At 40.0% G+C, this 17,498-nt stretch overlaps 1 protein-coding gene across 6 annotated transcripts; it reads right to left on the minus strand.

The window, feature by feature from the left end:
* Nucleotides 1-155: 155 nt before the first annotated feature.
* On the minus strand, nucleotides 156-12,084 carry LOC122404107 (T-complex protein 11-like protein 1). Of its 6 annotated transcripts, none has more exons than XM_043408003.1 (8): nucleotides 12,062-12,084; nucleotides 3,370-3,483; nucleotides 2,027-2,146; nucleotides 1,632-1,926; nucleotides 1,034-1,552; nucleotides 731-915; nucleotides 486-652; nucleotides 156-404 (listed from the first exon to the last, which is right to left on the minus strand). In XM_043408003.1, exons 1-8 carry the CDS (start codon nucleotides 12,082-12,084, stop codon nucleotides 157-159), a joined length of 1,671 nt encoding a protein of 556 aa, XP_043263938.1. In that variant the 3' UTR covers nucleotide 156. The 6 variants fall into 6 exon arrangements, with proteins under 6 accessions (XP_043263938.1, XP_043263940.1, XP_043263942.1 ...); XM_043408005.1 differs by lacking the exon at nucleotides 12,062-12,084 and adding an exon at nucleotides 4,082-4,233 and having other exon boundaries at nucleotides 3,370-3,450; XM_043408007.1 differs by lacking the exon at nucleotides 12,062-12,084 and adding an exon at nucleotides 4,082-4,233 and having other exon boundaries at nucleotides 2,027-2,196; nucleotides 3,370-3,450.
* Nucleotides 12,085-17,498: the final 5,414 nt, after the last annotated feature.

A 17,498-nucleotide genomic window follows, 5' to 3' on the forward strand; every position in this document is an offset into this window, starting at 1 on the left:
TTCTCTCTTTTGTTATAAATCTTGACATGAAAATGAATTAAATATTACTTTAAAAAAAAATATATATATATATCACTTATTTTGAATTAATGTGTTATTTAATGAACATATAACATTAATGTTTGCCTTATACATATTGGTTAAAATTGCAGTTTTTTACAACTGTGTGGTATGAACTCCACTTGCATCTTTATTATTATCAGTTTGTGTTTTTATAAGTGCATTAGTCACGATTTCTTCATAGTAGTCTTCAAACACACGTCTATTATAAGTAATGAGTATTAAAAACTGAGCTGCTATAGCTGTCAGCTCCTCTTGAAGCGATGATAGCCCTGGTGGTACTTGTAGTGGTTCTGAAGATTTAGACAGCATTATCTTTTGTAAAAATTGTCGAATTCTGAAATCTGAAAATGTATAAAAAAAAGAATAAAATAAAAAAACCAATTCCAATATTCGAATTATAAAATTTTGCATGCAATACTCACTTATAAGGTGCCTAATTTTATGTTCTGGTTTAATAAGTTCTAATATTTGTCCTTCTAATAATATTTCCAACTCTGGAGATAATTGAGCAGAATCGATCTCTTCTAATGTCGTTCTTACGTCTGCTTTTACTTGCAATACAATATTCGGCATTACAGTTTCCAAATCTCTAATAACAGTATATGTATAAAATTCAACTTATAACTGTGTTGTTTGTGTATACAATTGTAAATCATTTTGTACATACTTATTTGAATGTACAGAATCCAACAGCACAGTAAGATGTTGTTTAATATTCTTCTTGAACCTTGATACTCCATGAATTGGTGCACCCACTGTATTGTTTACTAGCAATATCACAGCGCCTATAATGCTTAATCTACTGGTCTTATCACGCAATTCTAGTAACCTATCCTGATCAAGTAATAAAGTCTAAAAGAAGCATATAAAATAAAATAAATATTTGTAAGATTATTAATGTACGTAATGTAAAATGAAAACATGTGCCATTCTAAATGGATTGCCTGTAATTTAATATTCTTAAACATACTTCTGTTTCTGGAATGAAATCCCACTCTAGAAGATCAAGATATGCTTCAGTTAAAAGACAATGTGTGATTTGTCGTATATTATCAACATCTACTGAACTGTCTGTAACTTTTGTAGGATCGAAATGTCTTAATAACCACTTTTCTGTATAATTCAAACCATTTGCACAGATTTTGAAGAATTCGGCAAACTTTGCTTTCTCATATTCAATACTCGAAGCAACTATGTTTGGTCTCATCATGGTAATAGTAAAATTTGCCAGATCAAGTTGCATTAACTGCAATATTTCCATTATACCTTTAAATATTTCAATAACATCTGTTTTTTGACTGAGCTCTCTAATCTTTCCATCTCTTACTGGTGCACATACTTTACTCATAATTGAAATCACATATTGTGCATAATGATGGAAATCTAAAACACCTTTTTCTGCTTGTTGTTTGATTAGATCTACATCAAGTACTTCTTTTAAATTTTCTCGAATTTTTGCATGGTGTGGCAATACCAATTCATTTAATATCTATAAAGGAAAAAAGGAAAAATTATTGAAAATTGTACAAACCTTATGCTACTTTAGAAAATCAGTATGAATATATTACTTCTTTAATTTCGTTTAATAAAACCATCGCCTGTGTATAGTTTGGAGGATCTTCAGCCAATTGCTCGGCTAATAGATTCCAAAAAGCTGTATGCATAATTTCTTTGACTCTTTTGTAAAATGTACCATCTTTATGCTCAAACTTCTGTAATTGAAAATTTTTGTCCATTGCAATTTCGTGAGCCAAAGTCATATTTTGCATATCGTTAACAACTTTTATAATTTCTTCAAGGGGAACAAATTTTGGCGGCGATGTTCCTACTAATCTGGATGTCGTCAAATTTGAAGTTTTTTGCCTATATAATAGGAAGTACATTACAAACCACACTATTAAAAATTTAAATAATATTTATTATACAATGAATAAATGATAATTTGAATAACAGTTGAATTTACCCTGTCGCAATACCCTCTTCTGGATCAGTGTTAGAATTAGACTGACATTCTAAAGGTGCAGATGCACTGGCCTCGTTTATATTACATTTCTGTTCTTCGTTACGTTCCATTTTTTGATTCCTTTAAAATACATCTTGTTATATTACAATATTTAACAAATATTATGTTTACTGTAACAAATAATACAGTTGATATTATTAAAACATTAAACATTATCATATTGAAAAAATACAACATTAATAATGAATATAAATTAATTGTTAAATCAAATAATATATTAGTGATAAACATAAATATTCAAATTGGGAAATTTTATTCACACATAACTCTACAGGGTGCAGTTGAATAACATGTACTAGCGGGCACATGGTGGTTCCTTATGAAAAAATAAGAACAAAATATGAAATAAAATTTTTTCATTTAAAGCTTTGATTTCGAGAAAATTGAGTTTGAAAATCCTATTCATACGTATGCTGTTACGGCTAAGTTGCGGTTCGTTGAGCATCGTATAACGCGTACCGTTTTTATAAACAATAAACCCAGCAAAAGTTACAGAGTTCAAGAAAAAATACACAGAAGACTTTTAACGAACAACAAAGCATTGTTTATTATAACGTAACGTAATCTAACAGTATACGTACGAATAAGATTTTCAAACTCGACTTTCTCGAAAACTAAGCTTTAAATGAAAAAATTTTATTCCATATTTTGTTCTTATTTCTTCATAAAGAACCACCTCGTGCCGGCTAGTACATGTTATTCAGCCGCACCCTGTATAATTAGAAAATATAAATAGGTATAAAAAGTACTATATATGTTAACCATTTAATACTCCTGATACACAAAGGCACACTACAGATCAAAACAAAATACCAGGAATGAAACTTAATAACGCCATTGATCCTGGAAGTTTGCGACTAATGAAGAGGCAGCAAAGAGTAATACCCCATATTACTCCAGCGCCAACCAAAATTTTATTCCTAATAAAATAGCGTTTAATTGTGTGCATAATAATCAACTTTATTTGAAATTAAGTAAAATGGTTTTAAAAAATAAAATTAAATTGTAACTCTACAAATTTCAAAAATAAGAAATTTTCAGTTTATACATATATAATTATAATCTCATCTTCTGTTTAAAAAGTAAAAAGATTAAAAAATGAAATGAAAATGATAAATAAAAATACCTAAGAAATACATTTCTTTAAGTGAAATACCTATTTTATTACGAAGTAGTCAATTCAAATTTGCTTCCAAAAATGACACTACATTTTATTCAATGAAGATAATATAATTATATATTCACATAATATATATTATAAATTATTAATGTAGGAAACATACCTGTCTGGCATGATTAATATTAGACTTAAATGTTTTGTTGCAGCACAACCTATACTCAGAAGCAGCTGGCAGTTGAATACACTGGTTAATAAAGAAAAGGAGGTCAAACCTTGTCTATAAAAAGAACATCCACAAGGTACATATAAGAATTACCCTTCCTAATTGATTTTAAAGAAATGGCATAATATTTTTTGTATTTACAATAACTTGCCTTATACTTGTGCGTTATGCGTTTAATATATAAGATATTTCAATTATCACTATTAACATATTTGATATTGTAATGTACTTTGTAAATATTTAAAATTTTTTCTTTAAAAAAAATAAACAAACAGAACTTTCTATTCATCTCTTAATTTCATTTATAATTACAATTTTTAAACAGTATCTATTTTCAATACCTTTGATTAGAAATACAAAATTATTTTGAAAATTGAAAGTTTAAATATTTACGAATTACATTACGTATTTTTCTTATCGCGCAACACTTTTTAGACAGTTCAATACAATTACGCATTTATCAATTTGATTACAAACAAAACTGAAGTAATTTTTGTCCATAACATGACTCTAAACATATCTTTTCGTTTAATAACTGGGAAACGCTATGAAGTTGATTATGTAGCCGTAATTACTTCTAATTTTCAATGTAATTACAAAGACATAATTGCACATTTACTAGAAAGTCAAAATGTATAAAATGAAATCTTACCTGCTCAATATTTTACTAAAATATTTGGACACTCATTATAATAAAGTTCGTATTTCTATGGTAAATTTATTAATAATTTTATATACAAATCATCATGTCCAGAAATCAGTAACGTCCCAAACAGCTGTGTATTGTGTATTTACAACTTTCTAGCTAGGTGATGTTCAACAGTGAAGTTAGGCATGAATTCTGTTTCAAACAGTAGCGTCATCTGCAAAATGTCTTTTTTGCAACGTTACCATTTCTCATAATTATCTTCTATATTCATTTATATTTAACTGTTAAAATATGTTTACTATTTAAAATATCCTAAGATATATAATTTGATCAGTGGTGATTTAACAAATTAACGTGTCAATAATTTGTTATTTTTTATAATTTTCTAAAATTTTAAAGTATGATAGCTACACCACACAGTAATATATTACTCTGTAATTACATTCTAAATGCTGTTTGAATGCATTTTTTATTTATTTAGGAAGATGTGTATAATTTTTAAGCAACTTTGAAATAATCATAAAATATACATTTGTGTCACAATAGATATAGAATAAATCCATTTTTATATGTTAAAGTTGGTTGCATATTTTGATATGTATATGTACACAAGTTAAAAATTCGTAATCGTATCGTCGCAATAATACGCATGAAATCCGAAAAGTTTTAAGATATACGCAGAGATGCCAGAAGAGCACCGTCGGGTGCACACGCACACATGCCAGATACGCGTACGTGAGCTCGTGGAGTTTCGGAAAGTCGACAAAGGCAAACTGACGCATGCCCTCTTTCTCGATTCTCCGAAGCTGCCCGAAGTAATTTCGGATCGCCTCGTGGCAGTCGAGAGAGGAAGGCTCACATTTGCCTTCTCGCTCTAAACAACTGAAATCCGACCTCCCGTCAACGGCATACGATTTGGATTCTCGAGCCGAGATTCTCGACTGCCCAGGCATTTTTACTTTCCGACCTATGTAGGCGCACATAAGCAAAGTACCCATAATGAAAAAAAATTTTGTAAAATTTATTTTACGGAAATACACGTTTTAAGACCTCCTGATCATATTTTAATTATTGAAAAAAAAGAAATTTTTTTTTATTAGTCCCATGTATGAGCGTACGTATGTACTGTCCTCCGCTCACTTGAAGTCCCGCGAGACGGCACAGGGGCAAGGGGAGTTGGACCGCCCATTTATCTGTCTTGCTCACTTGCTCTCAGGCAGTCCACATGTGTGTGTAACTGCCGCGACGAATAGCGAGCTAGAGACCAATGTGTGCGTGGGAATACGTGTGCCCCTTCTACTTCTCCCGCATTCCTTCCGCGGGACTTCAAGTGAGCGAAGGACAGTAGATATATTATTAATACGATTTTTGAAAATCAAAATACTTTAAGATTGAAAATTAATAAATTAAAATGAGATTCCACTCATTACCAGTATTGTGCACGCTGTGGTATTTTTCAATAAGAAGAGTTCTTACTTTTATAACATAAACAAAACAGTAGAATTAATAATTGCAGAAATTAATTATTAATGATTTTCCTCGATTGTTTTGAAATAACCGTATCAATTTGTCATGACGAACTAAATAGAACTAACTAGAAACAAAGGAAAAATGATCCCGTTTGTCAGTTTAATACAAAGTATGGGTTGTATCTTAAATTTTAAAAGGACATAGTCGAATATTTTTAAAGGTACAAAACATAGCGTTTCATTGTAGAACAGTAACATAAGTTAGCAGGTAATGTCATAAAACTGTTTTTCCCAGCTATATCCCTTTTTACCTGAAGTATAAGGTAAAAAGTACGAGCTACAAGGTACGACTATCCGAAAATCGTTCACATTTTATCAATGTAAATGAAGCGGCCTTTCCATCAGAGTTAAATACAAAATTTTGTAATTTCTGTGAAAACAAAACTTTCAGTAAATGTACGTGGTGCTTGAAATTTTTATGTTTTGACTGTTTTTGTGAAAAGTACCATCCAGATTCATGTACTTCGTACATTGAAAATAACATATGTTAAATGTAATCGGTTAAATTTAACTTTAAAAAAAAATATTCGAAGGTCAGACAAAAATATAATGTCACATTTAGTGTACGATTAAAATATGATTGAAAAAATAAAAAAAAAGGATTTGTTTTGGCAGGGTTTGAACCAGCAGAGCAGAAGAAGTTCGGAACTTGCAGGCAAAGACCTCATCACACACGCCACGCTGATTAGTGGTGAACATAGTTCTATTTCTAAAAATAAGTACCTGTAATAACTTTAATAATATCTCAAAGTAAAACCTAACCCAAAACCTGGTACCATTCCAACTTTTCCTTGTTAGAAACGAGTTTTCAATTTGTCTTAGCGAAAATCGCATTTTGCACATTATTCTAAAACATTTGTGGTATTCGTTTTCAATGCGATTTAAGTAAGCATGTAATGTATAAGATTTCATTTAATGTTTTCTTTTCTAGAGAAGATAGAGAAAAAGTTTATATAAAATGTGAACGATTTTCGGATAGTCGTACCCTGTAGCTCGTACATACTTTTTACCTTATACTTCAGGTAAAAAGGGATATAGCTGGGAAAAACAGTTTTATGACATTACCTGCTAACTTATGTTACTGTTCTACAATGAAACGCTATGTTTTGTACCTTTAAAAATATTCGACTATGTCCTTTTAAAATTTAAGATACAACCCATACTTTGTATTAAACTGACAAACGGGATCACTTTTCCTTTGTTTCTAGTTAGTTCTATTTAGTTCGTCATGACAAATTGATACGGTTATCCCAAAACAATCGAGGAAAATCATTATTAATTAATTTCTGCAATTATTAATTCTACTGTTTTGTTTATGTTATAAAAATAAGAACTCTTCTTATTGAAAAATGCCACAGCTTGCACGATACTGGCAAAGAGTGGACTCTCATTTTAATTTATTAATTTTCAATCTTAAAGTATTTTGATTTTGAAAAATCGTATTAATAATATATGTACATACGTACGCTCATACATGGGACTAATAAAAAAAAATTTCTTTTTTTTCAATAATTAAAATATGATCAGGAGGTCTTAAAACGTGTATTTCCGTTGTGGCGGCCAAGGCACCACATACGCCTTAGCCGTTCGAAGCCGCTACAATGTATGGTTGCACACGAGACGATGGTTGCACACGAGACGACCAGAGCCGCGTGAGCCGAAAAGCCGTTGTCGTCGTCTCTGACCGTCTTTTGTTTTTGAAGGCCTCTTGGTACGGTGGCGATGATCGTACCAGAGAGTCGAGCGTAACCCGCACCACGAGTCACGTCGTTGTACGACAGCAACAATACAATTGTGCGGAACGGAACAGAGCGGAGTCATTATCTTCCCGATCCCACACCGTAAAATAAATTTTACAAAATTTTTTTTTCATTATGGGTACTTTGCTTATGTGCGCCTACATAGGTCGGAAAGTAAAAATGCCTGGGCAGTCGAGAATCTCGGCTCGAGAATCCAAATCGTATGCTGTTGACGGGAGGTCGGATTTCAGTTGTTTAGAGCGAGAAGGCAAATGTGAGCCTTCCTCTCTCGACTGCCACGAGGCGATCCGAAATTACTTCGGGCAGCTTCGGAGAATCGAGAAAGAGGGCATGCGTCAGTTTGCCTTTGTCGACTTTCCGAAACTCCACGAGCTCACGTACGCGTATCTGGCATGTGTGCGTGTGCACCCGACGGTGCTCTTCTGGCATCTCTGGATATACGTGACATTGTCTTCCTTGGAAGGTGATATGAATCATTGTTGTTCACCTTGAGCTTGACAAATATTGCATACGTTCCAATTATAGTCGACTCTAGTGCCAATAAATGAACTCGGTTAAGCGTTCTTTATCGAGTAAAACTGATTAAATTATATTTGGATAATACAAAATAATTTTTACGACTTGTTCATATTATTTTTAAACTTACCAACTATGTAATTATTTTCAGGGAATAAAATAATAAAATATCCTTCATTTGTTTTGTTTGGGAAATTACTAGAATTTATTATGGTACGCCTGACAGGCATTTTTACTTTCCGACCTATGTAGGCGCACATAAGCAAAGTACCCATAATGAAAACAAAATTTTGTAAAATTTATCCTGATCATATTTTAATTATTGAAAAAAAAGAAATTTTTTTTTATTCCCATGTATGAGCACACATATGTATATTATTAATACAATTTTTGAAAATCAAAATACTTTAAGATTGAAAATTAATAAATTAAAATGAGATTCCACTCTTTACCAGTATTGTGCACGCTGTGGTATTTTTCAATGAGAAGAGTTCTTACTTTTATAACATAAACAAAACAGTAGAATTAATAATTGCAGAAATTAATTAATAATGATTTTCCTCGATTGTTTTGAAATCACCGTATCAATTGGTTATGACGAACTAAATAGAACTAACTAGAAACAAAGGAAAAGTGATCCCGTTTGCCAGTTTAATACAAAGTATGGGTTGTATCTTAAATTTTAAAAGGACATAGTCGAATATTTTTAAAGGTACAAAACATAGCGTTTCATTGTAGAACAGTAACATAAGTTAGCAGGTAATGTCATAAAACTGTTTTTCCCAGCTATATCCCTTTTTACCTGAAGTATAAGGTAAAAGTACGAGCTACAAGGTACGACTATCCGAAAATCGTTCACATTTTATCAATGTAAATGAAGCGGCCTTTCCATCAGAGTTAAATACAAATTTTGTAATTTCTGTGAAAACAAAACTTTCAGTAAATGTACGTGGTGCTTGAAATTTTTATGTTTTGACTGTTTTTGTGAAAAGTACCATCCAGATTCATGTACTTCGTACATTGAAAATAACATATGTTAAATGTAATCGGTTAAATTTAACTTTAAAAAAAAATATTCGAAGGTCAGACAAAAATATAATGTCACATTTAGTGTACGATTAAAATATGATTGAAAAATAAAAAAAAAGGATTTGTTTTGGCAGGGTTTGAACCAGCAGAGCAGAAGAAGTTCGGAACTTGCAGGCAAAGACCTCATCACTCACGCCACGCTGATTAGTGGTGAACATAGTTCTATTTCTGAAAATAAGGACCTGTAATAACTTTAATAATATCTCAAAGTAAAACCTAACCCAAAACCTGGTACCATTCCAACTTTTCCTTGTTAGAAACGAGTTTTCAATTTGTTTTAGCGAAAATCGCAATCACATTTTGCACATTATTCTAAAACATTTGTGGTATTCGTTTTCAATGCGATTTAAGTAAGCATGTAATGTATAAGATTTCATTTAATGTTTTCTTTTCTAGAGAAGATAGAGAAAAAGTTTATATAATTTTTTTTATATAAAATTTAATTCGTCCTAAGATTTATATGAAACATTTAAAAGATTTTTTATACATTATGTCTATATATCGGAACAACTATGAAACAAGAGGTATAATCTGTAAGGAGTGTATGTGTGTGGCTAGGAGAACCGTTATCGTTTGCGTCGATAGGAGTGTTTAGTCTAACAATAAGCTAGAGTAGGTATCGAGTGAGGTGTTTAGGTTTAAGCTGAAATACGTTTTAGAGACTGCGTCTCGAACGTGCGTTTTGTTTAGATCATTATTATAAGATAGGAATAAGGAAGGGTCGACTTTGACTGCTGGAACGTCACTCTGTATCGAACGTTAGTCGAGAGCAATCACAGTTTTACGTTTACGTTTTATGTCTTTCTTTTATGTTCTTTATGTTAAATAGTTAGTAAATATTAAATAATATAATTACATCGTTACGTTTAGTGTTCACGTATTTGAATCCGTCCACACGCCTTTGAAATGAGAACATAAAACTTAAATGTAAAATTTCATTTAAATTCATTCAGCTATTTATATTCAATCGTATTAATAATATACATATGTGTGCTCATACATGGGAATAAAAAAAATGTCTTTTTTTTCAATAATTAAAATATGATCAGGAGGTCTTAAAACGTGTATTTCCGTAAAATAAATGTAAGACATCGGGAAAAGGCGAGGCCCAAGTCGAGGCGCTGGCAAGGGACCGCGTCTGGCCTTCGTCCGTCAGCACCCCCACCCCTACCGATGGGGGAAGTCTGACGACAAAGGCGAGAGTCTAGGCCCAGGACGGAGTCATTCGTTTTTCCGACGCGGAAAGGGCCAGAATAAAATATAGTTACCAATACCTTGCGTAGTTCATTGTTTCCCAATTCCCTTTTTCGCGTTCTGTCTAACAAGTCAGAAGTGGGATTATCACGCGCAATTGGCCACTGAGTCCAATATTCGCGTTATTTTTTTGTGAGAATAACGTGTAATACGTAGTGCGAGTGCCGAAATACTGAAGTGCGAGACTTTTTTAAGCCGTACGTGCGTCGTACTAGTGACACGTGATACACTGTGCAAGTGCCGAGAAAACTGAAGTGCGAGACTTTTTTAAGCCGTACAGGCATTGAGCACAGGCAGCATGAGTGAGATCGGAGGCCGATCCCGCTACGGGTCATGCTATTCGCGGCGCGAAGAATCGCGACATAGTTCGCGAGGTTCGCGATACACGCCCCCGAAGGATGACCTGAGGGAGTCGCGTCGTCGTTCGGTCGTAACGGAGGACGGCCGGTCGTACAAGGACGCGCGGAGTAGCTCCAGCGGATCGACGCGTCCTTCGCGCGACCTGACTCGCCGTTCGCGGGATCGAACGGAAGAGCGCCGTCGGGGCTCTCGCGAAAGGTCGCGACGCGAAGAAAGCCGGAGCCGCCGAACGCGGAGACATTCGCGTGACAGGTCGCCGGATCACCGGCGGGAACATTCTCGGGATTCATACCGAGCGCGGACGCGATCGCGATCCCCTCCCGAACCGCGAACGCCGTGCACGAGGGAGAGTTCGGCGATCGAGGAACTGAAGTTAACGGTCGCGAAACTCCAGGAGGAGTTGAGGGTGACCAGGTATCGGCCGGCGGTACTACAAGAGCACCTTGTACCGAGGTTCGACCCGTCGGACGATAAGGGCAACATCGAGCAGTGGGTGCGAGACGTGGACCGCATCGCGCGACGGGGTGGTTGGTGCGACGACGATATCGTATGCAATATCGCGCGCCAGCTACGCGGACACGCTCGTCAGCTGTTCGACGAGGAGCAGCGTCGGGACCCGACGTGGGGGTCCTTGAAGGCGACGCTGGTGGCCCGGTTTAAGAAGCCGGTGCCGTTCGACCGGTTGCTGAGGGAGGCTGCCCTCTATAGCGCCGTGCCTGGACAGAAGCTAGGGGACTTCTGTTTCAATAAATTGGAGAGGTTGAGGGCTCTGCAGGTGGAAATCCCCGATGAGTTCCTGAGGGACGCGATCATTGGGAGCATCCGCGACGAGGCCATTCAGAGGACCATCCGCTCAAACAAATACGCCACGGTCGACGATCTGTACGTGGCGATGGGCGAAATGGGCGCAATGCCGAGGGCGGACGCAAACCCGCCGGGGAAAACGTCGCGGCCCGTGGCGCGTACGCTAACCGCCGTACCGGGACCTTCAGGGTTGCAACAGCAGCAGCGGAGATCGAGCGACGGAAAGCGGCTGAGCGGCAGGGCCGTGTGCTTCAATTGCGAAGGGGAGGGGCACTTAGCGAGGACGTGCCCGAAGCCGAAGCACGTGTGTTCCTCATGCAAGCGGGAGGGACACCGGGAGCGGTACTGTTTTCGGTTGAAGGCAACGACTAACGCGTTACAAGTAAGTACAACTCCAAATAAATGGATAATGCATGCTAGGGTGAATGGGCGGAAGGTGCAATGCCTTCTAGATTCAGGCAGCACGCACACCCTGATACGGAAATCGACAGCCATTCGATTGGGAGTCCGAATGGTCAAGGGACCCTTCGTACGAATGCGAGGCTACCTGAGCCTAGGGTCGTGCGAAAGCTTGACCGCGGACATAATGGTCCGGATCATGGAGGCTTCGGCCGAAGTCACGGCTATCATTGTCGATTCCGAAGAGACCCTGCATGAGATCATTATCGGACAGGACTTCATTGATCAGGAGCATGTAATCCTGATTAAGATGCACGATCGAGTTATCTTGAGGGAACTGCCAAGCGTGGAGAGCGAGCGGCGTTTCCTAATGGACGTATGCGCGACGGAAGCTGTCATCGAACCAAGCAGGTTGGATTGCGGTGAGATCTCGGAAGAGGATCGCATCTGTTGCGCAAAGTTAATTGCAGAATTTGGGGACCGAGTTACGACGTCGATGCGCACACTGGGTAAAACGAGCCTCGTGAAGATGGAGATAAGATGTACAACCGACACGCCGATTGTATATCATCCATACCGGATGGCTGCCACGGAGCGCGCGGCAGCACGGGAAATCGTCGAGGAACTACAGGAGAACGGGATAGTTCAAGAATCGACGTCACCATACGCGAGCCCTATAACGCTCGTGAGGAAGAAGACGGGCGAATACCGGCTCTGCGTGGATTATCGGCGATTGAATGCGGTCACTGTCAGGGATCAATACCCCCTTCCATTGATCGAGGACCAGATAGACCGATTGGGGGGCTACTGCTACTTCACGGCTATTGACCTGGCTTCGGGGTACTACCAGGTAGCTATGAGCGAAGACGCGATACCGAAGACGGCCTTCGTTACCCCCGACGGTCATTACGAATTTTTGCGGATGCCTTTTGGGCTTACCAACGCACCGGCTGTTTTCCAACGGCTTATAAATACGGTACTAGGACCGTTACGGAACGCGATTGCCTTTCCGTACATTGACGATATAATAATTCCGTCGAAAACTGTCGCCGAGGGGCTGGAACGCCTCCGTCTCGTTTTGAGCAAGTTGCGCGCGGCTAACTTAACCATCAAGTTAAGTAAGTGTTCGCTGTTGAAGACGAAGATAAATTTCCTGGGAAGAGAGATAAGCGCTGCAGGGGTCAGACCCGGGGAACATAAAATCGTTGCTGTTCTCGAAATGCCAGAACCGACGAATGTTCGAGAAGTACGACAGTTCCTGGGTCTTGCAGGCTATTTCAGGAAATTCGTTAAAGGGTACGCAAGCCTGGTCACTCCTTTAACGGTACTGACAAAGAAGCACGTGCCATGGACCTGGGGGAAGGAGCAGAAGAGGGTTGTGCGTACCGTAAAGGAAATGCTGACAACGAGACCGATTCTGGCTATTTTCGACAGTGCGAAGCGAACGGAATTGCATACCGATGCCAGCTCCTTGGGTTTAGGGGCAATATTGTTCCAGTATTCGACCGATGGGACGCGGCAGGTAGTCGCGTACTTTAGCAAGCAAACGACGGTCGATCAACGAAAATACCATTCGTACGAGCTGGAGACTATGGCGGTTGTGCTTGCGTTACGGTATTTCCGAGTCTACCTGCTTGGGATGCACTTTACGGTCATCACGGATTGTAACGCGTTGCGAACAACGTTTACGAAGAAGGACCTGATTCCCAGGATCGGGCGGTGGTGGTTGGAAGTGCAGGACTTCAAATTCGACATCGAGTATCGGCCGGGCTCGGCGATGCAACACGTGGATGCATTGAGCCGCAACCCGATACCAACGGTCGACGTATACCCCGTGGACATCACCGAAGCTGATTGGGTTTTGGTAGCCCAAATGCAGGATGAGCAACTGGAGCGGGTACGGAAGATTTTAACGGACAAAGTTCGCAACAGCGAGACGAAGCAATATTTTGTGAACTATGTCCTGAAGAAAGGGAGAGTCTGTAGACGTCTGGAAGATGGGAATGCACCCTGGGTGGTGCCACGTGCAGCGCGTTTTCAAATTTGCAGACTGTGTCACGACGACGCAGGGCATTTGGGGCTCGAGAAGACACTTCGACGCATTCGGGAAAACTACTGGTTTGCAGGAATGAATGCGTTCGTGACAAAGTACGTTAAGGCGTGTCTGAATTGCACGTACTACAAGCGGGCCGTAGGACGGAAACAAGGCGAGCTGCACCCCATTAAGAAGACGCCGGTGCCCTTTCACACTCTACACGTCGACCATGTCGGGCCGTTCGAGAAGAGTAAAAAGGGAAATCGTTACCTGCTCGTCATTGTGGACGGCTTTACCAAATTCACGGTCGTGGAACCGGTAAAGGACACAAAGGCCAAGCGAGCGGTAAAAATACTCCTGGACGTGCTACACTTATTCGGCGTACCTCACCGAATAATTAGCGATAGGGGAACTGCCTTCACGGCGCGATCGTTCCAAACGTTTTGCAGGAAGTACGGGATTCGCCACGTGCTGAACGCGGTGGCTACTCCACGGGCAAATGGACAGTGCGAAAGGTATAATCGCACAATAGTTGCGTCACTGGCCGCTACAGTAGCGGGAAGGGATCCAGCGCATTGAGATCAAGAAGTAAAAAGGATTCAATGCACCCTGAACACGACGCACAACAAGGGCATTGGAACGACGCCGATGGAGGCTCTGATCGGATGCAGAGTGCGGTTCCCAGCGGAAGGATGGATCTTGCAGGAGTTGCAAGATGAGGTTCAACGCTTGGATCTGAATGAGCTCCGAGAGAAGATATCGGAACACATTACGAAGGATCAGCGTAAGCAGAAAGAGAGATACGATCGACAACGTCGAGCGGCGAAAAAGTTCCAAGCAGGGGACGTTGTCATGATTGAAGTTACCGCGGACCAGCCGACGGGGGATAGTCGAAAACTCCATGCGCGGTTTAAGGGTCCGTTCCGAGTCGTCGCGGTGCTGTACAACGATCGTTACGAAATCGAAGACCTAAGGGAAGGAGGTCGTCGAGCGAAAACGGTTGCGGCGGCCGACCGTATGAAGCCATGGGTGGCGGCTGTCGAATAAAAGAGTCATGGGACACGGAATTCGAAAGGTAAAACTGGTGCAGGTATCTGGCAGAATGTAGAGGATCCTTTGGGGGAGTTCGAGACATTTCAGGTAGATAGGAACGAGTTGGACAAGGCGCACAACAGCGGGTGAATGGTGTTGAAGGTCAACTGGGTACTCGCTGTAACGGGGTCGAGCCTGCAATGGCAGGTACGGAGGTTAAATCGACAACAAGGACTTCCATGGGCACGGAAAAGACAACGCGTCATGGCACCGTGAGGAAGTAGCCGTTGTGCGTGTGATGGAGGTCACACCACGACGAGCCTAGACAACTGCTGGAGGGCACTGTCTGGGATTTGCAGGAACAGATAAAACTGACTTATCGCTTCTGGAAAGTATTTGGCTATCGTGTGCGTGGTGGAGGTCACACCACGATGAGCCTTGGCAGATGCTGGAGGGCACTGTACAGACTTTGGTAGAAGTGATAAGGCTGGTTTGTCGCTTCTGGAATTGGCCATTGTGTGTGTGATGGAGGTCACACCACAATGAGAATTGACAGTCGCTGGAGGGCACTGTCTGGAATTTGGCAGAAATGATAAGAATGGCTTATCGTTTCTGGGAAAGAGTTGGCCATTGTGTGTGTGATGGAGGTCACACCGCGATGAACATTGGCGGACGCTGAAGGCAGTGTCTGGAGTACGATGGGAGTGACGGAAAGGGTTCGTCATTTCTGGAGCAGCGGATTGTTCCTGGGAACGGCTGCCACCAACGGGCCATATTCAAGGACGGTGTCCGTGAGGACGCAACCATAGGGCGCAGGTAGACCGCCAATCGGCCTCAGGACTGCTGGGACGATGCGTCCGGAGTTCGCCCGCATATGGCACTCTGCAACGAGGCCGAAGGAATATATCCTTGATAGACTATATATTAGTTATTATTATAGAATTGCTAAGGGTTAAGCGTTGAGGACTGACAAGTCTGTGCTTAATGGTTTGTGTCTTCCTGTGTTTTAGAAACCCACATAGGTTGCCTGCTCAGGGACGAGCAGACGTCAGGATGGCCGAGTGTAAGGCGTCGGGAAAAGGCGAGGCCCAAGTCGAGGCGCTGGCAAGGGACCGCGTCTGGCCTTCGTCCGTCAGCACCCCCACCCCTACCGATGGGGGAAGGCTGACGACAAAGGCGAGAGTCTAGGCCCAGGACGGGGGCATTCGTTTTTCCGACGCGGAAAGGACCGGAATAAAATATAGTCACCAATACCTTGCGTAGTTCATTGTTTCCCAATTCCCTTTTTCGCGTTCTGTCTACCATAATTTTACAAACATTTTTTTTCATTATGGGTACTTTGCTTATGTGCGCCTACATAGGTCGGAAAGTAAAAATGCCTGGGCAGTCGAGAATCTCGGCTCGAGAATCACAATCGTATGCCGTTGACGGGAGGTCGGATTTCAGTTGTTTAGAGCGAGAAGGCAAATGTGAGCCTTTCTCACTCGACTCCCACGTGGCGATCCGAAATTACTTCGGGTAGCTTCGGAGAATCGAGAAGAGGGCATGCGTCAGTTTGCCTTTGTCGACTTTCCGAAACTCCACGAGCTCACGTACGCGTATCTGGCATGTGTGCGTGTGCACCCGGCGGTGCTTTCTGGCATCTCTGTCCTACACAAACATCCCAGTCATAGGTTTCCAAACTCCAGCCTTTCTAGCTCCTCACAGCCGACTCAGTACTACTAGCCGTGCTATGACGTGGTAACACCGCTCATGTGCGGATCGGAGCAGTGTGGCCAGATCTGGCATAATTGAGTGCATCGAAATCGACAACAGTGACGACGAACTTCCTTAGCGTCTAATGGAGTGGTGGGGATAGCAGGCATATACTACCGCACGAGCCACGTGTACGTGAGCTCGGCGCTTGCGCACAACTTCGGGAAATCGATAAAGAACGTTAGTGTGAGCCTTTCCTTCTTGCTCTTGTAAAAGACAAAACAACTGAAATACGACCTCGCGATAAGTGGCATACGATTCCAAGCCTCGACTGTCCCAGCATTTTTACTTTCCGACCTATGTAAGGTATAAGGAAATTTATAAAGTATCATAATGGAAAAAAAATTTCGAAATTTTTTTTTAGCGGAAATACACGTTTTAGGACCCCCTCATCATATTGTGACTACTACAAAAAAACATGTTTTTTTTGTTCCTATGCTATTGACATGATTGCATCTAAATGGCTGAACGAATTTCAATGAAACTTAACATTAAGTTTTATGTTCTCGTTTCAAGGTCTCATTAGATTTTGAGCGTGATCAGCTCCCATATAATGATGATTATACGTTTTGTTAGTTTTATAATTATTTCGATACATATACATCATTTGTAACAAATTTTTAAAGCGATTTATATAAATCTTAAGAAGGATTAAGATCAAATATACTTTTCTCCTATCTTTTCTAGAAAGAAAAATTAAACGGGAACAATTATGGAGTTAATTATAAATCGTGTTAGAGGACAGTATGATAATTGTGAAAATTTCCTCACCACCCCTAGGGGTATTTATCATGGCGTGTTACCTTTTTTTTTATTATAATGGGTGGTTCTCCAATAGCCATATCATCCCATTTTCTAAAATAAAATTAATATTTTTAAATAGAACA

This window comes from Colletes gigas, unplaced genomic scaffold (assembly GCF_013123115.1).
Source record: "Colletes gigas isolate AHSC1104 unplaced genomic scaffold, ASM1312311v1 Colletes_gigas_Sc00104, whole genome shotgun sequence".
NCBI lineage: Eukaryota > Metazoa > Arthropoda > Insecta > Hymenoptera > Colletidae > Colletes > Colletes gigas.

What these genes read in the sequence shown, in the direction of transcription:
- LOC122404107 (XM_043408003.1), bottom strand. Translation starts at nt 12,084, where the DNA reads ATGCTCCTGATCAATGAAGTCCT. An exon ending in CTCCTGATCAATGAAGTCCT is followed by an intron (nt 3,484 to 12,061) that starts GTCCGATAATGA and finishes TTCTTTTTATAG; the next exon opens with ACAAGGTTTGACCTCCTTTT. An exon ending in GAAGAGGGTATTGCGACAGG is followed by an intron (nt 1,927 to 2,026) that starts GTAAATTCAACT and finishes CCTATTATATAG; the next exon opens with GCAAAAAACTTCAAATTTGA.